We start from the raw sequence: 23,360 nt of genomic DNA on the forward strand, positions 1-23,360 counted from the left end.
AAGTTATCAGACCTGTAAATACGTAAATAAGTAAATAAGTAGTAATTGAAAACATGTATGTCTACGATACCCCAGAGACTTCATGGACAATCTAGACAGCAACTACTGTCGGAATCCTGACGGTGAAAAGCAACCCTGGTGCTACACCCACGGTTGTAAAAAAGCCCTTTGTGATGTCTGCCTTATAGGTATGACCTTAATCTGAAACGTTTATATTTTCCTCGGATATTTTTCTGATTACATTTTTTTCTGATTGTATTGCTAAATGGCTATTATTATTTATTCTTTAATTGATAACCTCACTGCTTAACTCACTCAAGCCAAGAGAGTTTTAATACTTTTCAACATTGGAAAAAATGTATTAAAAATGAGCATGTACATAGAAAGTTTTATTCAACTATCATTAACATGTAAAATTAAGAACATTAGCTTTGATACTACGTCTATAATTTGTCTCAGAAAAATGTAACTGGGTAAAAGTATCCCCAGGTATATTACGGATATAGTCGTTGTTAGGGTTGTGTGAGTTAAGCTCTGTCTTAAGGGCCCCATAAGATGTTTATCTCACACCAGTGAGCTCCCTAATTTGTCACTTTACCTTATGGCCTATCTTTTATATTCCTTAAGCACATTGTTTTTATATGTTGCACATATAGAGAAATACTTAAGGTTATTCCTTGACAATGAGCATTGCTCCCCTTTCCTTCTAACAGTTGTCACAGAAAAGATAACGTTTGTGAAATGGCAATTTTGTCAAGAGTATAAATGTGACCAGTTGTCTCAAATCGGTGTGGTGTGAGGTAAAACTATTGCTTATAAATGAGTTTAACTTGCAATATCTGCTGGTTAAAAAATATTTTTTTTACTTCCATTAACGAAAAAAGTTTCTAATTCTTGTCATTTTTTTTGCTGTAGGCGTTCTTTATTTTCTTTATTTAATTCATTCCGAATTACAGTCAGAAGTAACGTTCACGCGAAATTTTAGCAAATTCTTCCAAAAATACAAAAAATGTGATGCCATGATTTTTTTGTATGCCAGCTTATATTTTAAGTGACATTGCGAATTTTGAATACCGCTAGTTTTCTCACAATGCCAAGTTCCTTTTCATGGTTTGAATTAAAATATGACTCAATCTTTATAATCTATACAGTAATAGTGTGTTCATTCTATTTCCAATCGGGAAAATATTCACAACAAAGCTGCATTCAGTGGTGTAGCTTAGCAAATAATTTTAGGCTGATTGAAATAGTGTTTGAAATTGTGTCACAATAGACATCGTTGAAACAGTAAACAGTGCTGAAAAAAGTGTATAGCCCTTATAATTTATCTCTTCCCTGGTGGAGAACAGATATGTAATATATTGGACGACACAAGCAGTCCGGTAGATGCTTAAACATTTTTAGACATAGACACTGATGTAAAATAAAACAAGGGGGTGGGGGGGGGGTCCTTCCAGATTTGTGCGCCCTTCTTCGACAAGACAAGGAGAACTGCCTTTCACAAAGACACAATCCCCGATCAACTGTTTGAGCTTGACAACTCATAAAAGTCGTACAAAACCCACAATCAAGAAGGGTACATGTTTGCCATTCTTGAATTGTGTTCACTGGAAGGGGGGTTTGAATGTCATGATGTGAAATGTCACCGAATCTAAACTTCTTTAACATCAGATTCCATGTTTTTATACAGTATAACCTTTCAAAGGAACATCAGTTTTCAAATACTAAGGTTCATAATCAAAATGACATGGTTATTAATTTGTCCTCTCCACTCTGAGTTCCTGGTTGTTGGCAATCTAATAATAATATTACTATTCGCCTCATGCCATGAAAAATAATTCTACACTTCGCCTCATTGTAGAAATACTTCAAAATAATTTTCTTCATTGTAACAAATTTGCATGTTTAATCCATAGTGTTATCAGACTTTTTATGGATGTATAAATCTTAACAGGCAGCTATGCCTCTGGCTTTCAACTCTTAAAATTTAACAATTGTTTATGTTAAGTATGTACAAAGTGTACGATTTGTTGTGTCGTTTTGAACCCAGGGTGGCAATATTAATTAGCAGTGCACATGAATTTCCCTTGTCAAGCCTGTGGGGAGTTCGGTGATCGTAATCACATAATCCACTGTGTATAATACTGTTTGTGTAAACTATCCTTTTTTTTCACTCATTCCAAAGCCTTTGTTTTTTATAAACGGTAAAGAAGAAAAATCCCAAAGTATGTAACTGTAACCGGTGAGAAATAAATGGCTTAATGTCACTAACAATTCTAGTTTTCGAGCCAATTTTCAATAAAAACCATCAGAAAGTTGTGGAGATATAAACGTCAATGCGTGCGCAAAGGTTGTAGAACGGCCTCACCAGATTGATGCAACTGGTCTCAAATGTTTATCCAAATGACAAACTGACAATCGAGGTCTCACGATATTGATATGTCCTCTAGGTAGGTCTTTTGCCATGATTTAAGTTCCATCCAAAAGAAATTACCTTTGAACCAAGGTGCTTGGATAAAATATTATCTCTTCCTCTTTTAAATGATTTATCCAGAAAATCAACATGATGTTAGTGATGACTGCCAAGAGCGCAAGAAAAGGGGCGGGTGCACAAGGGAATCCAGTGATTGTGCGAAAACCTGTGAATTGGACAAGTATATAAAAACAGGTGAACAGTTTTGTCGTAGATAGATACACAGAGATGGTTCGATGACTCACTTAGCTAAACCAAGTGTGAAAATAAAACGTCCGCCCAGCTGACAGTGACAGTAGGCTGGACGAAGTTAGCCCGTATCACATATCGTTACCATAGTACTAGTTAGTAGATTTATGAGAGGTTTTGATTGTTTTCGTTCGGGAAATGTTTAAATATAATCTCCTGGAAACTCATTATCGCAATATTTTCCTTAAACTGTATAGAAGCTAGATTTTTCATGTCTCGATTAACAAAATACAGCAAGAAATACCTATTTTTAAGCGAGTGAGAGAAATAAAGTAGAAGATGCAAGCCCCAGTGAGAATGATTTTGAAGAAAGTTAAAAAAAAATAAAAAATAAAAACAGGTGTAAGTGAAAGGGAGCGTTTGGACAAACAGGAATTACGATAGTTTTTGTGCAACTATCACCAGTTAATAAACAAATATATATTGAGTTACGATACGTGAAACATGTTCTAAGAGCCATAGGGTTGATTACTGCGGAGTTTATACCAGTATTTAAGACTAGAAACGGACTAGTAACATTCATAATTGTATGTCACAACTGGACAGTATGAGAGTTGTAATTAAGGGTAGTCCAATTTCTTTTTCTTAAAATTACTTTTCCACTTCTCGTACTCGCTCCTTCTCTCCGCCTTTTACTTCCCAACTTTTTATATTTTGTTACTTCTTTTCTTTTCTTTTCCTCCTCCTCCTCCTCCTCCTCCTCCTCCTCCTCCTCCTCCTCTCCTCCTCCTCCTCCTCCTCCTCCTCCTCCTCCTCCTCCCTCTCCTCTACCCACCTCTTTCTCTTTTGTCTTCTAATTCTTCTTCTTCTTCTTCTTCTTCTTCTTCTTCTTCTTCTTCTTCTTCTTCTTCTTCTTCTTCTTCTCTTCTTCTTCTATAGTATGTGAGTTGAATCAGGGAATGAATTGGAGTTGCCTTATCACATGACACTGATGCCTAGGTTTGTTTGCTATTAAAAGTGTAATTGCGTTTGGCTGCACCATATGGATTGGCGGATGCCGACTTAAAGATAAATCAAAAATTTCAAAATCTATCAAAGAAGCATCAAAAATAATAAACCATCCTCTTGATGGAGTTGAAAGAATGCATGGAAAAGCAATAGAAAGGAAAGCATTCTCAATTACCAACAATAAAAAACATATTTTATACCATGAATTTTGTCTTTTACCATCGGGCAGAAGGTTTTGTCAGATTAAATGTAGAACTAACAAGTGTAAATCAACGTTCGTTCCATCAGCAATAAAAATTTTGAATATTTCATATGGTACAGAAAAACCAAGGATTGATTAGTTGAATGATTAACTGATTAATTTATCTAATGTAAGATTAACTGACCAATTCATAATGAAGATAATTTTTGGTGTCGAATTGCCACAATTGTAACAAATTGAAAACGAAATGAATATGTTCATGTTGTGTATATCGCACGTGTGAAAGAAAGAGAGGAAGAGAGAGAGAGAGAGAGAGAGAGAGAGAGAGAGAGAGGAGAGAGAGAGAGAGAGAGAAGAATGAAGTAGGAGGAGAAGTCAATATTTAGAGTGATATCATTTCAATGTTATATGTTAATCATTTCATAGTTTATGACAAAAGTTATATATAATCATATAATATTCTTTATTTATACTATAATATATTATTATTATTATTATTATTTATTATTATTATTATTATTATTATTATTATTATTATTATTATTATATTATTATTATTATTATTATTATTATTATTATTATTATTATTATTGTCACCAATAATCGCCTTGCTCAATGATTTTCATTCTGCACAAAACCCACTTGTCCTTCAAATGCACATGTATGATAATTTATGTGCCAATTTGGCAAAACCTTTGAGGCGCCATTTCTGGACAAAATGCAGTTTGAATTTTGTAATTATCTTAATTGGGGTCGTAGTTATTTTCATTTGAAAGGCAGGGCATAAAAAAAATTAAGAAAAACGGAGAAAATCGCTTTAAAAGATATGACATACATATTTCGCATCATTAATAGAGCTCAGTAAAAAAAAAATTAAATTATATATGAGCTTCACATTGTAAAATCCTTTTGTGAAAATGTAGTTGGGTGAATAAATAAAAACGATCAAGTGAAAAAACGAAAATCATGCAAATAATCATTTTTACCTTTATTCACTCTTATCTCAAAACTAACTCATGTGACATGCGACCAGTTTTGCCAGACTCAACACACATTATTGGGCATTCAAAATAACTTAAAGCAAATTAACTTACTAACTACGATAATTAACCACTTCTTTTTTTCACAGCTCACTATTGCAAAGACCGACCCGATGTTCCCAATGGCATAGCTCAAGGTGAAAAACAGAGATTCTACGCATCTGGTCACAGTATCATCTATAAGTGTAACAAAAATTCCTTTGATGTTAAAAGAACCTGTCTTTCCAGTGGTGAATGGTCTGTGGCTAACACTGCATGTTTGGGTAAGTGTCTGTGGTTAGAGTTCATGCCAATGTTTATGATATAGTCATTATATTATGCTTTCAATAGCCACTATTTGTGACCCACTACCTGAAAACTGTTTTATTTTACAGTGATTTATTGATGCTATACATTTCAGTAAAGTACTCTTAACATCTGCCACCATATGAAAAGTACCAACATACTAAACAAACAAAATTGATCATTTATAGATTTCAATGTCCACATAACGTGCTCAAAGTGTTTTACAAGGGATCCCTAGCCAACAGCAACACTCAACATAAACGATGTAGGGCGATATTACAATTTTTCCGGCAAACAAAACGCTGTTTACAGCCAGGTACTCATTTTACACCGGAGCTCAGTGAGAGAATGTGAGTAAAGAGCCTTTTCCAACTATGCACTTCTCAGAGAGGGATTCGAACCCAGGACTTATCAGCGCAAGGCCAATTTCATACCACAAGACCATATAGGGAATAAGATTAGCGGAAGAGTAGCGTCCCTTGATTGGACGTCACCCATAGTCTGTGACGTCACCGGCGGAACAGTTATTAGAGAGAGAACGTCATGTTGGTTGGGCGGGCGGAAGCGAGGACAAGAGACGCATGCGCACAACCAACATGACGTTCTCTCTCTAATAACTTTTCCGCCGGTGACGTCAAAGACTATGGGTGACGTCCAATCAAGATCGCTACTCTCCCGCTAATCTCATTCCCTATAGCCGCGCAAAACTTTGAAACCATAAATGTTTATAGTCTGATTGATGTATTAAGGAACTAATCACCTAACTGACGGTCTAAAAGAATAATATAGTAATGCATGACATTGACTCCACTCTTTCCGTGTGCTGAATATTGATAGAATATATGAGGCCAGGTCTAAGTTTCTGTTTTATTGATTCAGAAAAGTGTGTGGAGCAGTTATGTTATAATAACAGGAAATGAAGTGAGTAGAATAGTGCCAGAAGACAATAAAGAATATAAGCTTTGCGGTGATAAGGATTTGAACCCACAATCCGCCTGTTACGGCAACTCCGCCTTGCCACTCAATGGGCGCTCTACAATCGACGCCACTCACCACCCCTCAAAATGTGGTTTTGAACTTAATAACTATATTTAGTAACTTTCGCGGCTTTAGTGTCTTTCACAGCTTCTTGGGGTCACAAGGTCAACACACGAACAGCACAAAAGTTTTTTGGCGAGCTAGCAGTTAAACTAATAATAAGTTCTATTCCCAAAACAAACATATAACATAGAGCCCATTGAGGCATTGAGTGAGCTCCGATAGTGGATTCAGAAAGGTGAGTAGATAGGACACTTATGTTAATTATATCAGGAAATGACCGGGGACAAGAGGGACTATCTACAATCGAGGCCACTGACCACTCCTAACATTGATTTCAAACGTAGTAACTAGCTTGAGTCCCTCTTGCAACTTCTTAAGGTATATTATATTCCCCCAGTATTAGAGATTACTCAATGTCTGGCCTAGATGTTTGTGTTGAGAATATGCTTACTGCTAACTCTCCATCAAACTTTCCCGGTGTTTGTGTATTGACCTCATGACCTCCTCATCATCATTCTCATCATGTTGATCATCGTCATCATCATCATCACCACCATTATTATTATTATTATTATTATTATTATTATTATTATTATTATTATTATTATTATTATTATTCATCATTATTATTATATTATTATTTCAAACCATTCAAAATATAAATAAATTCATGTTGACATGTTGTGACATCAATATTCTACAAAATGCCCTATGTGTGCCAATTTTTTACGTACATGTTGTTTTAATTGTTTGATTTTTGTAAAACTAGCGGCAATTTTTTGGCAAATTTTGCAGTTTTGATGGCAAATTTTGCCATTTTTTATGGCTCATCATTGCCTTTTTCACCCTGGGTCAGGGTATAGGCCACAGACAAACAGTTTCCATCCTTCTCTATCCTGAGCCAACTTTTTTATCTCATTCCAGGTCTTACCACTTCTCTGTATATCAGCTTCTTTAATTCTTCTCCATGTTCCTCGTGGCCTTCCCTTGATCTTCTGCCCTGAGGGTTCCAGTCCAATACTTTCTTTGTTATAGTTGAGTCATTCTTTCTAAGCGTGTGTCCAATCCACCTCCATCGTCTTCTTCCTATATCCTCTCCTACTGGTTTCTGCTGTGTTCTTTTCCATACTTCTTCATTTTTTATTCTATCCATCCATTTTATTCTGAGTAGCTTACGCATGCACCTGTTTACAAAAATCTGTACCCTCCTTATACATGCCTGTGATGCGTTCCAAGTTTCACATCCATACAGTAGGACAGACTTCACGTTTGAGTTGAAAAGTCTTAGCTTTAGTTGAAGGGAGATATCTTTAGTTCTCCAAACTCCTCATCATCATTCTCATCATGTTGATCATCGTCATCATCATCATCACCACCATTATTATTATTATTATTATTATTATTATTATTATTATTATTATTATTATTATTATTATTATCATCATTATTATTATATTATTATTTCAAACCATTCAAAATATAAATAAATTCATGTTGACATGTTGTGACATCAATATTCTACAAAATGCCCTATGTGTGCCAATTTTTTACGTACATGTTGTTTTAATTGTTTGATTTTTGTAAAACTAGCGGCAATTTTTTGGCAAATTTTGCAGTTTTGATGGCAAATTTTGCCATTTTTTATGGCTAATTTTGGCAAATTTTAGCGTTTGAAATGGCAAAAAAAAAAACCGCGGGGACAGTTCTATACACCATCTTAAATGCCTCTAACCTCCTCGTACATTCTTTGTCAAGCGTCCACGTTTCACAACCGTATAAAAGGGTACTTATAACATATGTTTCTACTACTTTCATTCTGGTCTTCAACTTTAGGTTGTTGTTTGACACAACTGGTTGCATTTTATGGAACACGTTTTATGCTATTGCTATTCTTTGTTTTATATCCTCTATGTCACGTGCGTCATGGGTAATGATAGTGTCTAAATATTTAAATTTCTTTACTTGTTTGGTGGCCTCTCCTTTGCTTTACAAATGGAAGGTCGTGTTGTTGTCATTCTTTAAGACCACCATGCATTCGGTTTTCTTAACATTTAGTTTCAGGCCCATCTCTTCACATTTGCACACCAGAATATCTAAATTTTCTGCACGTGTTCTCGAGAGTATGCCATCAGAGTACCATCGTCTCCATAGCTTATGCTATTCACACTCTGCCCTCCAACGACGACGCCTTTTATATCTTCAATTTCTTTGAATATCATTTCACTATATATGTTTAAAAGGTCCGGTGATAAGACGCAACCATGTCTGATTCCCTTCTCGCTGTTAAAAAAGTGCGATGTTTCATTATCAAGTTAGTTTAAGACACGCTGTTTGATTCCAGTATAAGTTTTTCACAAGTCGAAGGTCTTTATTGTCTACACCGATCTTTTCTAATATTTTGAATAACGTTTCGTGCTGTACTGAATCCAAATCTTTGGAATAATCAATGAAGCATAGATAAAGTGATTTTTGTTTTTCGATTGACCATTGCATTATTGTTTTCAATGTAAAGATTGCATTTACCATACCCTTTTCTTTAACAAAACCAAACTGCTCGTCACTTATCTCTGAAGAGATCTCTCTCCTCATACTTTGCATAAGTATTCTTAATATAGTGTGAGTGGCCTGGCTCATAATGCTGATTGTTCTATGTTGGCCACAGTCAATAGCTCCTTGTTTTTTTGGGTATGGTAGTACTGATTGTCTCAAAACATTAGGCAATTCACCCTTTTCGTATATTACATTAAAGGCTTTTTTCAGAATTGCTATTCCCAGATCGTCGATGGCGTCAATCAATTATATTGAGAAACTATCTTGCCCTACCGCTTTCCCCCTTTTCATCTCTTTGCAAGCAGCTTCTACTGCTTCTCGCATAATCTGGGAACCCGTGTTCACAGTTGAGATTTCTTTATCCAAGCACTATTATAAGGATGATCAAAAGAGAATATATTGGCATCAATACAATCCAAAACATAGATAGCAACACCCCGACTTGGGTAATCATTCAAAAATAAGTTATACCCATCGATAAAAAATTAAATCTCTAAATCAATCTCAAGTTCAATTTTTGGCATAATTTCAGTAAGACATATTATCATGGGATTATGTTTCTATATCGTACGTGTCAATTCTGATTGTTTGCTTAGTAAACTATCGATATTAGAATACAATACAACAAAATCATTTGATAAAGGAATATGAAAAGGGAAATTTGTTGGGGTATCACTCTCAGGTGTTCCAGATGGTCCGTGTTAAGTCACTGGTCTGAGTTTTGCCCTGTCGATTTAACCCCCCTCCTTACCACTCATAAGAAAATCGTCACATTCGTTGCGATGCAGCCAACATTTTTCTCATTCTAATTTCTTTTGTACATCATAATATTTGAACAAAAATGTTTGCTATAGTTAAAGTATATTATCACGGTGTTGAAGAGCTCGTTTAGTAGAAAGAAATATGTATAGAAAGAACTAACAGCTATTGTGTTTGTGAAATAGATCTATTATTGTATAGGTTGGGTGTGACGTTTTGGGGGAAATCCGGAAAATTACCGGTAAGGAGAGAGTTAAGGCGTCGTGAATGGAATTCTCTCCCACCGGGGCTGTAATGGGCTTTGCGTTGGGTCTGGTGATGGTCTATCTGGAGGTGTGATTGTACAGGGGTTGTCGACGTGATGTAAATTTGGTCTTCAGTCTGTTTAATACGATTCAATAGTCTGATGTCACGCTGCCCGGCAACGGCGGCCATCTTGGTTCTAAACAAAGAAAATCATTACTTTTTATTTTTCATGCTGGCGAGAACTTTTCATATGCCTTGTGATCAGAATGTGTAAAAGTCAAAACATTATCAAATTTATGGGGGGTTTTTCCTCTGGATACCCTTTATGCTAGCTGGAGAAATATTTCATACGGGCGTCCGCCATTGTTCCGATAGTTTAGAGCCAGTGTTACTAAGTTACCATACGTCATTAGGAAGGAAGTGACGTTATGACTGTTGAAGACTATTGAACGAATTAAAGGACTAGGCGTGTCGGCGCTAGTTGATTGTATTTGGGCATCGAGGGACTGCCTGAATCCAACCTCAGTCTCACACCATAGATGGTCACTGCCATGACTTGTCCGTTCATTGACCCATGCCGAGTCGATCCTTTCGTCATTTTTCGCTGCTTTGAGCAGATTGAAATTCTTCTCCGTTAATTCTTCAAATACTGAAATGCCTGAGCATTTTAACTTTTTTGGGCCTTGAGCATCATATCTCGATCCAATCGCTTCACAAATTTGATAATTATTGGCCTGGGTCGATTTGACTTCGTTCTGGCAGTACGGTGTAGAGTTGTTGTTGATATTATTATTATTATTATTATTATTATTATTATTATTATTATTATTATTATTAGTAGTAGTAGTAGTTGTTGTTGTTGTTGTTGTTGTTGTTGTTGTTGTTGTTGTAGTATTTTTATCATTATTATCTTCCTTCTTACAATTCTATCCACAGCCTGCCCCATTGATTATATATACTTCCAAGGAAATTGTTATAGATACATAGATAGGAAATTAATTTATGAAAATGCTGAAAAGGATTGTAAGAAGCAAGATTCAAGAGTTGCTGTTCCTGAGAGCAAGGCTCAAGCTTCTTTCTTATTGTCATTGCGGTGAGTTTCAGTTATAACTTAGTCTAGATAAGATAATTTCTGCGACAAACTGTCTCGACTTACTTTAAGTCTTTGAGCTCAACACAAACCATCAATCATCAACCTTTCACAATTTAATTCTCCCCTGGGCCATCCTCTCTCTCTCTCTCTCTCTCTCTCTCTCTCTCTCTCTCTCTCTATCTCTCTCTCTCTCCGGGTGGCTCCATGTTTATACCAAGGTTGAACTGTTCCATTTGTTATATATATTTTTGAATATTTTTCCATTTTAAAAACAAAGCAAGGTGTACTGAGCCCTTCGATTTGCATTGATCGATACACATACACATATACTTACTAATGTGTTTCAGCACAGGTTCAACATATCCCGCTCCATGCCTATAACTTTTCACATTGAACTTGACATTATTACGTTGACAAGGAACTGTATATGAAATATAATTATTTACTTCGAATTGTATAATGATAATAGTTTTTTTTAATAATGGAATTCTACTAAGTAGACCAAATTAATGATTAATGAGTCTTTGGTCTCTCGACTATACAAAATCAATCCTTAACCTGTATTTGTTACCTCAAAATTCTCTTCAATATTTTTCAACTTTAGCAAGATAACTCTGAGGTAGCTGTTCCTTTAGGTTGACAAATTATAAATATGAAGAGATGTCTTAATTACAATTCTTTACTAACATCACACAGGACCAACACAAACTGTCTGTGGGTATCGTTATCTATTTAAGAGGATTTTGGACTCCCTTTTAAAAATGTGTCGTACTAAGACAAAAGTGTAAAAGTCATTGGATCCGCTTTAGGCATGAGGGGACTGGATCGATCCCAGTGGTAAAGTCAAGATTACATTCTGACCCAGCATTGATTTGAATGACTCTTAGATCTGAAGAAAGTACTTTGCCATTAACTACCGTTTTGTCCAAGAAGTAGCTAATAATTCTTATTGTCATTTTAATGCTATAGAACTGAGATAAACTCCGGCTTCATGAGCCTATGGCTCCAAAGGACTACTTCTCACAATGCACGCTTGCTAAATTGGGCATCTTGATGATTATGTCATCAATCCATATTAAAGCATTCAGTTCTACATTTCATCGTCCCAATTTTACCCTCTCCTTACCAATTATAAATTAAATCGTCACATTCGTTACGTTCCCAACCAAGAATTCTTACATTTTGATTTCTGAAAACATTTTACATATCTGTGGCTATAAATTCAATTTTACTATCTAAATCTTCCTGACATAGCTCTCTATCTTTCGGCACAATTCATTTACATGCCGAAAAATAGAGTTATGTACATTTTTGCTACATGTTCATTCCCTGGTATTACTTAAAACTGAATACATAGGTCAGAGTTAGATTAAGCAGTTATTGTTTTGCTTGCCAGTTTAACAGGTGCAAACATGAGCAATTCCCAGTGACTTAATACAACTTTCAATCATTTTTTAAATATTCTTTCTCTTTTTTGTATAACATTCGTTGATTTTCATTTTAACAAATCAGATCTGTCGTCAAATCAACAACTGAACGGCTATGGATTGGAATTCGAAGGGCTAAAGATAAAAGAGAATACATTAAGAACGACAAAACTGCATTAAAATGGACTGATTGGTTTGACCGTACGTAAAACAAATTTTTGATCGCTTTTACCCAATATTTGACATTTAAATTCTTTGCTTTCCTCCCTCATCTTCATTTCTACGTTTCATTATTAGCAGCTCTTTCATCATCCATGTTATTGTTTTCTTTCTATTCATAAAGTAATAGTCCTAGTTAAAGAATCAGCGCTTTATCAACAATTTATTTATAGATACTTCTTTTTTGTATAGCGAAATCATGTTTCTTTCTGCATGAAGCTGACCTTGCATCGAACCTGAACAAGACTGCTTCAATGGAGCAAAGAATTTGTAATGATGAATATTCTGCTACCAAACCTTCTTCCTGGAAAACTTTAGGTCACATACTAAATGTAGTATCTGGAATTATTAATCTACTTTTTACCTCCTTTTACAACTTTGTGAACAGGAAGTAAATTAAAGATTAATATTTTAAATGACGAGAAATATAGAATTTTTGTTTTTGTCATTTTAAGAATTGCTATTTCCTCAATAAAACATATAAAGTTTATTCAAATTGTTATGGTTTCGAGATAGTATTGAAATTGTCCTGATATAATCATAGCTGGGAACTTCCAGCTATTTTAGCGGTTTCCCGCTTAATGGAAATCAGGGTCCCACTTCAAATCGCCATCTCCCTAATTTGATTTCCAGAAATTTTAATACAAATTGAAAATACCATCATCATCATCATCATCATCATCATCATCATCATCATCATCGTCGTCGTCGTCGTCGTCGCCATCATCATCATCATCATCATCATCATCACCAACATCATCATCATCATCATCATCATCATCATCATCATTTTCATCGTCATCATCATCATCATCATCATCATTACTACCACCACAACCACCACTACCACAAGATCAATAATGTCTGGAGGCGATTATTCACGAATATGCAGTGTCTTGTGACACTTTTGTTAAGTATGGTTAAGACTCATGAAAACATGATTGTCTGGAAAGAAGTTATAAGATTGAGATTTTAGTATAAAACTCTCAAAGGTCAGAAATTGATATCACTAAAACAATTAAAAGAAGAGTTTATGGGGTTTAGAGAACATGCTTGAATGAAATAACAAAAGTTTCTTTAAACTTGCATAGACTTTTATGAATACACAGATCAGATTCAAATGCTCTGTCACTTGACATAATATACGTAGTACCTCCTAGGCTTATTCTTTGAGGTTTTCGATAGCTCAGTTGTTAGATCGCTCGCCTCACAAGTGAAGGAGTTTATGCAATCCCTGGTGCAGTTTGGCCGAGGTTCATTTCTAGACTAGCATCCTATACAAAGTGTAGCAAGCAATTGCTATTTCACGTTTACCGCGAGAAAAACCGGAATAAATTCCAGCTCCTTGAGCCTTCTGGCTCTTGGACTACTCTACTTGCTATCTCAAATGGTACTTTATGTTAATGTGTTAACAAAAGTAGGGTACTTCTGTCTTTCATTATTAATAAAGGTAAACATTAATTCTAGTTACTTTACAAATCCATTATTACAACTCTAGTCTACTTTCATGTCCAATTTTTTTTTATTCCTCAGATTTTATTTTATTTCATTATATTTGATTTTTATTTTGCTTTTAATTAGCTACGTATTTTCATCAGTTTATGACAGTGTATAAATATGTGCTAATATAACGATAAATGATGTGTAACATTATGATAATTTCCATTCAGGATCAATAAAGTATATCTTATCTTATCTTACCTTAAATTATATCCCATGAATATGCACAAAGCACTTTACAATGGGTCTCAAGCATTGACGCCTGTCAAGGGCATTTTTCCCGACATATAATGCTGTTACCAGTCAGGTAGTCATATTATTACACCCTTATTTTCAGTGAGAGAACGTGATCAAATAGCCTTTTCCAATGACTCAACTTTGCACCGCTCAGAGCGTTACATATACCAGGGACCTCCCTGTTGTAAGGCAAGTGTCTTACCAAAGCCTACATAGCGGCTAGTAAAGCATTTTAATGCTGCTATTCAAAAATTAATTGCCATTATATAGAAAGTTTTGATATGATAACTTTGATGGAATTTATCTATTATGCATGCAGGTAAGCATGTTTACCATAGGAAAGACTGTGCTGTACTAGATTTGGAGGGTAAATGGCGAGACCATGTATGCAAAGACGATTATTTGAACTATGTTTGTCAACGAAAAGCTGACGGTAAATATAGGATTTAGTATTCTTTTTTTTTTTTTTTTGTTATTCCTGTATCTCATCTTTCTCTTTTTCCTCCTCCTTATTCTTCTACTTTTCTTCAACTGTATCATTGCCATTGTGACCAACATCACTATCATATCATCAACTTCATCATCATCATCATCAGCATCATCATCATCATCATCATCATCATCATCATCATCACCATCATCATCATCATCATCTCATCATCATCATCATCATCATCATCATCATCATCATCATCATCATGTTGAGAATGTTCATCATTTTTGTTGTCGTCATCACACTCTTATCTTAGAAACCATATTTTTCACCACCCTCAATATAATTCTATGAAATAATATATATTTGTATCAATATCATTATCACTGTTATCATTGTTGATGTTTTAATCAGAAAACCCGGATTGCACAGATTATATCGACGACTGTGAAAACCGCATATCTCTGACAGGGAAACAAACGTGTGATCAAGAGTCCCGCCTTTCGACCCTTTGTCGTAAGACATGTGGTTTCTGTCCAAGAGGTTAGACTTTTGTCATAGTCCTTCATTACATAAATACAAATATTTAAGCTGCCGACTAATGCTGAATCAGATGCTAAAAAAAAAAACAAAATGAATGTTAAAAGTTCAGTTTTTCACACTTAATGAATCAGTATTGATTCTTCCTAACAAAACACCTATATTATACTTAAACCAAGTTCTATATTGTTGGCTATAAATTCTAGTTGCAGTATGTAAATACCCCTGAAGTAACACCGTTTTAGGCAACGGGTGATGTATAAACGTCGTACAACAATAAATACGAAAAACGACTACCTCCCCCATTTGTACTCATAGTCATTAACAAAAAAATAAACTTTGGAGATAGAACCAGCAAATCCTCAGCCCACTATAATATAGGGAATGAGATTAGCGGAAGAGTAGCGTCCTTTGATTGGACGTCACCCATAGTCTGTGACTACACTGTCGGAAAAGTTATTAGAGAGAGAACACTCAAGTTGGTTGTGCGCATGCGTCTCTCGTCCTCGCTTCCGGTGTAGCGGCTTGAGAAACTTCAAAACCAAATTGACGTTCTCTTTGTAAGGTGACGTCCAATCAAGGGACGCTACTCTTCCACTAATCTCATTCCCTATAATTTTAGAGGAATGAATCACATTTTTTTATTCCTCAGACTGTGATCATACTGTCGACTTCAGCCAATCAGTGAAATCTTATCAGATTGACGTGGATAGAAGAACACGTTCTAGCAGATACTGCACATGGCAGTTCAACGTAATTACTAATTCATTTATATATATATATATATATATATATATATATATATATATATATATATATATATATATATATATATATATATATATATATATATATATATATAGAGTATTAGAGAAAACTCATATCTTGTATTGAGGGCCATTTTTACGTCAGCTACTATGGTAACTTGCATCCAGTAATGGCATGATGCGCTCACAACTAAGTCTTTTAGAGACAAGGGTTTTTCCATAGCATTTAAATCTGTTCACTAATGGATCTGGAGTTTTTAAATTAAAACCTGCTCAATGCAACTCATCGAAACAAGAACATATTTTCTTAGTCTGAGAAACCACGAATTTTTTTTGTCTGGATATTCTCCTTCCCTTAATGTCATGGAAAATTTGTACATGCAAACATAAACCTTGTTGAATGAACTATTCAACCAAGGAGAATCTAAATAAGGCTCTAACATCCAAGGGTGAAATGAGGACCAACACGCAAAAAGCATGGCTACTCAATGCCAAACCCCAACCCGATGACCCTTAAAACTTTAAGATCGAGAAGGCCACATAATGACTTATCTGACATCTGAATAGTTTGAGATTTTTAAAAATTCATTTTTGTCAAAACTGTTTTTTTTTCTTGGTTTGTTATAATTAATTTACCTAAGGGTTTATATTTTAAACACACACACACACACACACACACACATAAATATATATATATATATATTTATATATATTATATATATATATTATATATATATATATATATTCGTTTTAAATCATATTCATTCAGGCACCTAAAAACGCAAAAGGACTCTTACATGTTCAATTTGATGAGTTTGAAGTAAAGTCTACTAAGAAAGATTGTGTGGACTCAGTAGAAGTCAAGGATTCACTTTATGCATATCCTCATGAGTAAGTTTATTATAGTAAATGAAACCTAATGCTCAAATCCGGCGTCACTTCGAGGTAAACCAGATAATAATAGAAAATTAAATTAAAACTTAAATAATCAGACAGATATAACATTTTTTTCTTTTTTTTTTTTTTTTGTGCTTCTAAAGATGTTACACCCCTCTACTTAATAAGGCAAACAATGTTAGCATACGTCTCATTTTTCTGCCTATAATTTCAATGTTCACCAGTTAAACAGTCGTCCCAACCGCGAGGTAAACAAATAAATCCTTATTTGGGACCATTTGCTCAAACCAATGACATTTATAAATCAGGTATATTTTTTTTTTTGAAATTGGAGTAAAAAAACGAATTGAAAATCTCTTCGTTACCAGGAGAATATTGGCCATATTGGAAATTACACAAGTTTTTTGGGACTCCACAAATTTATTGATTTTTCTTTGATTTTTATTTTTAAAGTAAATAGCTGGCTACTTAATTTTATAAATATTCACTCACAAAGCCTTAAAATTTATTTTTTAAATGCGAAAAAGATATCCTCACTTTTATGACAATATTTAAAGAGAAACTATTTTTTACCCAAAAACGATTCAAATTCAATAGAAACAAAATCAAAGTAGCCAGCTATATGTATTAACATATTAGTTATTTTGGTGCCAAATTTCAACGCTCTAGCATTAATATCTAAAAATTTGGTCAAGTCCCAAAAAATATTTATGGTGATTAGATAACAGTTTTGAGAAAAACACAATATTTATCAGATTTTGAGCACACTCTCGTTGGGTGGGGGTTCTGAATTGCATTTTTACTGTTTTAAAATATTCATTCCGCAAAAACGGGGAAAAAATGAGATGCTAAAACTGGGGCTCAAGTTTTTGAATCTCAGATGGAAGTACAATGCCTTATCTATCCGGCTATCTTACACTCATATTAGCTATTAATATAGTGTGAACAAAATCAAAGAACCAAAATTGACCTATGTGTTTGCTTTCTTTAATAAGGGTAATACTTTAGAGGCGTTGTATAAAATGAGAATTGTGTACTTTAAAGATGTGTTTACATTATGACCATTTTTGTGAAACATTTAAAAATTAAACATTGAAGAATCACACAAATTTGCACACGTTGGATATGATAAAGTTTCCCAAAAACGTGACCAACCGCGTGCATATGTGAGAATGAACCAAACGAAATTATATGAGTGTAAAAGCAATATTGCCAGAACAAGGAAAACAAAATTGGGTCTTTTTATTTTTATTTTGCGGGGGGGGGGGGGGGTGAGGAGGTTGTTCTTTTTTTCTTTCTGCGTTTTGTTTATTTGTTTGTTTTTGTTTGCTTTTGTTTTTTTGTTGTTTTTGTTTTGTTTTTGTTTTTTTGGGGGGGGGGGGGGGGGGGGTGAAGTTTTGGTTCATTTTTTTTCTTTCTGTTTTTTTTTTGTATGTTTGTGTTTTTTTCTGTTTTTTTTTTTGTTTTTTTTTTTTTGAGAGGGGGAGAAGGGAGTTTTTTCTTTTCTTTTTTTATGTTTTTGGGGATTTTAATTAAATTTCAAAAAGTAACTAGCTTATCAGTTAAGGGGCGGTTTCGGTCAAATTATTAGGAAAACCCTTCAAATAATTAATTTTGTTATTTTGGTGGAAAATGATATTTTAATATCTTAGATATAATATTATTGAAGTCCAACGTCTCAAATTATAATATAAAGGCACGTAAAACACAGTCGAAAAGGGTACAGTTAGTAAGAAACCTGAGAAAAACGGAAAGCTATTTTTCTATTTTCTCAATATGTTATTTTTCTAGGTATATGGGATACTGTGTCAAACATTTCTCAGTATCTATTCAATGAAATTGTTTGAAAATTTCCAGTTATTACAGAGATAGTGTATTATGTCACCATAGAGATTGTATTGTTAGGGTATGTGTATTTTGACTCATAATCTAAATTAAATTTTTTACATCGATTTTATCATAACATTTTGATTCGAAACTTTGAAAGGTTTTATTAAAAATCTCATAAACTAAAGCTGTAAAATCTCTCTATGGTGACACAAAATGCTACAAAGTTGATAAGAGGGAAGAAGATGGAGGTTATTCCTTCTTTAGTTTTTGTGGAAAGCTTGCCACAAGATTGTTATCTTTATTTATGCCAGATCCCCAAATCAGGTCGCAAAACAGATATCAACACAGATAATGTATATATTTTTCAAAAATGTTGTATTTTAACCTATAATGACGATACAGACTGATTAAAACCGCCCACTATAGATAATGATTATTTTTAGAAATACCCAAACCGCCCCTTAAGCTGGAAATTCAATTTTAACAATCAGGGTCACGGAAATAATAATAAATAGAAAATTGAATTAAATTCTCTTTATTCATCTCATAGCAATAATAATAATAATAATAATAATAATAATAATAATAATAATAATAATAATAATAATAATAATATAATAATAATAATAATAATAATAATAATAATAATAATAATAATAATAATAATAATAATAATAATAATAATAATAATAATAATAATAATAATAATAATAATAATAATAATAATAATAATAATAATAATAATAATAAAATATACATTATTCATGCAAAAAATGGAAATTTTCGTTTACAGACTTGGCATGCATAAAAATATATAAATATAAAATTGAGAATTTATGGCGACAATGTATATATATATATATTACAAAATGAAATATGTTGTCCCTATGACCCCTGGTTTGAATTTATATGTAAATGCATAAAAATGTAAAAACATTGAATTAAGAATTAATAGCGACACTTTATATATTGATTTGATAAATTGAGATAGATTATACATCTGGTCTCTAGTCCGAACTCGTGTGTGTATATTTTTAAAAAATAGTATTTAATTTAAATCCCATTTTCGTGTTAAAAATTCGAACACTATGTTGTAAAAATGAATTACGGTGAAATTGAATGTAAGATGAATTCATCTTAACAATGCCACTACCACATCATCTCATTCATCTGTTGTGTTTCATTCATCCTGTTTGTTTATAAATTGGAAACCCGAAAGGTATATTCTATCTGTTTTCGTAATTAAATTGAAGCTTACATTCAATTTCAGATTGTTTTTTATTTCTTCGAGCTTCGAGCAACAACTTTAGATTACTTCATCCCATAGGGAAATTTGTCTCAAGTGTCTATTCCAAGGGAAGCCTGGAATAACCCAGGCGTCAGCCTCAGTGCCGCGCCGCATATTGAGCTAGGGCGAGGTGACTTGTTCAATGCAACACAGCGCAGTGGCGGTTGATCGAACTCGGTACCTTTCGGGTACGGAGCAGAGACCGTACCGCTGAGCCACCCTACCCCCTAACACCATCTTAAGACATATCTCTCATATGATAATATTATCAATGTACGAGTATTAGGGAATCAGCAACAGAGTTTGGCTGGGAGAGACTGGATAAGAGTCTAGGCTGGTTGGTCTGGGCTTAGTTCTCTCAAATACAAAAATAACTCTTCATGATATTTGTGACTAATTGTCTCAAGATTATAAAAATAATCCCGTAGCAGTTTAAGTTGTCAGACATACAGACCTACATGTCAACTTCTACTTCTACTCGATTTGCGTAATGACGTTCGAATAACAGAAGTGTTTGTAATCAATTATTTACTATTTATTCACCAGATACTACTGCAATTATAACAAAGTTGAAAACAGAGCAAAAGTGATAGACGGCAATTCAATGTTTATCAGGTTTAGAACGTTATCAAAATCCGATTCCCGTATCAAGGCAACTGTCAGGTGGATAGATGGTAAGTTTGTCTCTTTAACTTTAATATATTGCATTTTGAGGATGTCCGAGTCTAACCATGCAAGTGCAATGTGCTGTAAAATTATATGTTTTAGCTTATATTAAAACCCAACTTCCTTTTGACCTGCAGCGACTACCGTTACTTGGCAGGAATAGTTATCTATATAATTTTCATTTTGAAGTGTTATTACAGAAGCGACTCTTCTTTTTTAAATTTTGTTTTTCGTTTTTGTTTGTGTTGTTTTATTTTGTTGTTTGTTTGGGTTTTTTGGGGGTTTTTATATTTGTTTGGTTGGTTTTTTTTTTTCAAAATCACCTCTCTGGCAATTTTATGATGAAAGTCGGACGCCCTTGATTATAAAATGTTTACCCACAGTTTTATTAACATGCTGTAATAGCTTTAAAATATATATTTCTCTTGATGGACAACATTATGAATTTATCGTATGAGACTCATCGTCTCAAATCAGTATTAGTATTATGTTGGATGATTCCAAAGCTAAAGTATTAAATCTAGAGGAAGGAATATAAGACTTTGCTCAAGTTTACTTGGTTGACTGAAGATTTTAAAAAATTGTTCTTTTTTAAAGCAAAAACTAAAAATTCAAATTTCTGATCATTGTGACTTTCAAACCAGTTTCTCGCAGCTGGTGTATCCCGAACATAATACCATTTTATATGATTGGTTATATCTGTATATTATTTAATAATAAGTTTCCATAGTAGTTTAAGCGCTCATACAATATATAATAGAGATAATATATTTTAAAGTTAGGAGATCTTCAAAACTTCCTTCTCTGATATGTCGGTTGAAAATTGATTTTAAAATCATTTAACATTTTTGCTTACTGCCAGAGTCCATAGACAAGGGTATTCAAATCAGTTAACTAAATAATTGACGAATTGGACAAGTTATCTAAAACTCTTCAAGATTCGGGTAACACAGTTATAAAGGAAACTTAAAGAGAATTTTAATAGAAGTTTGAACGTTATGAGCACGACATTGAGTATAATTTGTAAAATAAGTTGAATAAATTATGTTCTTAAAATATTCAAACATTATACTTCTATCAGTAAATAGGTTTTCAAAAACCTTTTTTTTTTTGTATCTTGAACAAAAATGTGACCTGCTACCCCAAATTGGTATTATTTTGGGATTTCTGTAGTTATTGTTGGAAAGGTATTTAAAAGTTAGATTATCAGATATGTGAATTTTTAGCTTTTGTCAATTTCACAGCTTTTATTGCATATCATCAAATACACAAAGAAACGCAATCTAAGTCGGATCATCAAAAAGACGACCTCAGAATATACGCAGAAGGTCTATTATATTCTTAGGCAATATATTTTATACAATCACGCAGATTTGAGCTTTTATATAGCGCAATATCCACCAAACGTGTTCAAAGGGCTTTCCAATGGGTCCGTGACCAACAGCAACATGTAACATGTAGAACGAGACACGATGCCTGTTAGGCGATATTACATTTTTTCGGACAGACACAACGCTGTTTACGGCCAAGTACTCATTTTACACCTGAGTACGGTGAGAGAATATGAGTAAATAGCCTTTTCCAAGGACTTAACTATGCACCGAGCGAGGCTCGACCCCTGGACCTTCCGATCCGAAAGCGAGTGTCATACCACAAGACTATATAGCCCCACTACTTTCGACTCCTCACGCATAATTCACTACCATAGGGACTTTAAAAACCACTCATATATTAAGGACCATATTGTAAGCAATTTAAAATCGTTAATTTGTAGATGAATATTGTGGTTTCTATAGTAATGGCGGCTATATACATAATGGCCTTCCGCTTTGAGTCGGCAAGTCACATTTACTCTAAAATAAGTACATTACCTTATGTCCATACATAAACATGATTCACGTCACCTTTCCCTTGTATATTCGCTTAGAGGTCAATTGGTAATTGAGCAAGAGGACGCTCGTCTCCGATTCAGTTATCAGTTTAAAAAACACGGCTTATTTTATGTAATGTCAAATACAGCCGGTGAGGGGAATTGAATCTGGTATATTCTTGGTACAAAGCAGGGCTGCCAGATGGCTACGTGTTTGGCCAAAATTGGCCACAAAGAGAATCTACAAAAATCAATGAGTTGTGCCATGATGTCCCCACTCAATAGGACACGTTGATTCCCCCCTTTTTATCAATGTCTACATTAATTGAATAGAATTGCATTTCTCTCTATTTCTAGTCATTAGCTATATGTTTTCTTTGTGCAGCTGACAGCATGTGCTATAATACAGAGGACAAAGGTCGATCATACATCGGCGATGTGAAATATTCTTCAAACTATGAGATGTGTGAACCGTGGGCAAAGAACCAACACTGCCATGATCACCCATTCAATCATGTTAAGGGGTATGTTTGATGTTGGTACATTTTTTCCACATTAATTTTTTTTTTTTGAGGGGGGGGGGGGCGATGGATAAGTTGCAAGAAACTCACGTCACACACAAAAAGACTTATATCCAAAAGCAGTATCTGGGCATGCTGGGTTTGTTAGTAGTAGAAGTACTGTGTGATATTCTAACATACTTTGCCCAGTAAGGAAGGGTCCTGTTGAAGCCATAGAAACTGAGATGTAACTCTTGCTTCATATATTTGGCTTTGAAGGGCTATATATTTTTATTACAT

At 34.0% G+C, this 23,360-nt stretch overlaps 1 protein-coding gene across 1 annotated transcript in view; it reads left to right on the plus strand.

Annotated features, from left to right (window-relative positions):
- The window catches only part of LOC144967123 (lymphocyte antigen 75-like), a 37,317-nt gene that overhangs the window by 1,929 nt on the left and 12,028 nt on the right, over positions 1-23,360 (plus strand). Inside the window, exons 2-12 of the mRNA XM_078903968.1 lie at positions 76-188; positions 2,555-2,668; positions 5,002-5,175; positions 10,730-10,886; positions 12,399-12,514; positions 14,589-14,702; positions 15,117-15,245; positions 15,895-15,995; positions 16,779-16,900; positions 20,571-20,698; positions 22,946-23,084. Coding sequence (XP_078760094.1) covers positions 83-188; positions 2,555-2,668; positions 5,002-5,175; positions 10,730-10,886; positions 12,399-12,514; positions 14,589-14,702; positions 15,117-15,245; positions 15,895-15,995; positions 16,779-16,900; positions 20,571-20,698; positions 22,946-23,084 — 1,400 coding nt within the window. The 5' untranslated portion in view covers positions 76-82. The remainder of the gene's footprint in view (positions 1-75; positions 189-2,554; positions 2,669-5,001; positions 5,176-10,729; positions 10,887-12,398; positions 12,515-14,588; positions 14,703-15,116; positions 15,246-15,894; positions 15,996-16,778; positions 16,901-20,570; positions 20,699-22,945; positions 23,085-23,360) is intronic.

The sequence above is a fragment of the Berghia stephanieae genome, chromosome 3 (genome assembly GCF_034508935.2).
Source record: "Berghia stephanieae isolate SIO BIC M18660-M18661 chromosome 3, UCSD_Bste_1.3, whole genome shotgun sequence".
Lineage (NCBI taxonomy): Eukaryota > Metazoa > Mollusca > Gastropoda > Nudibranchia > Aeolidiidae > Berghia > Berghia stephanieae.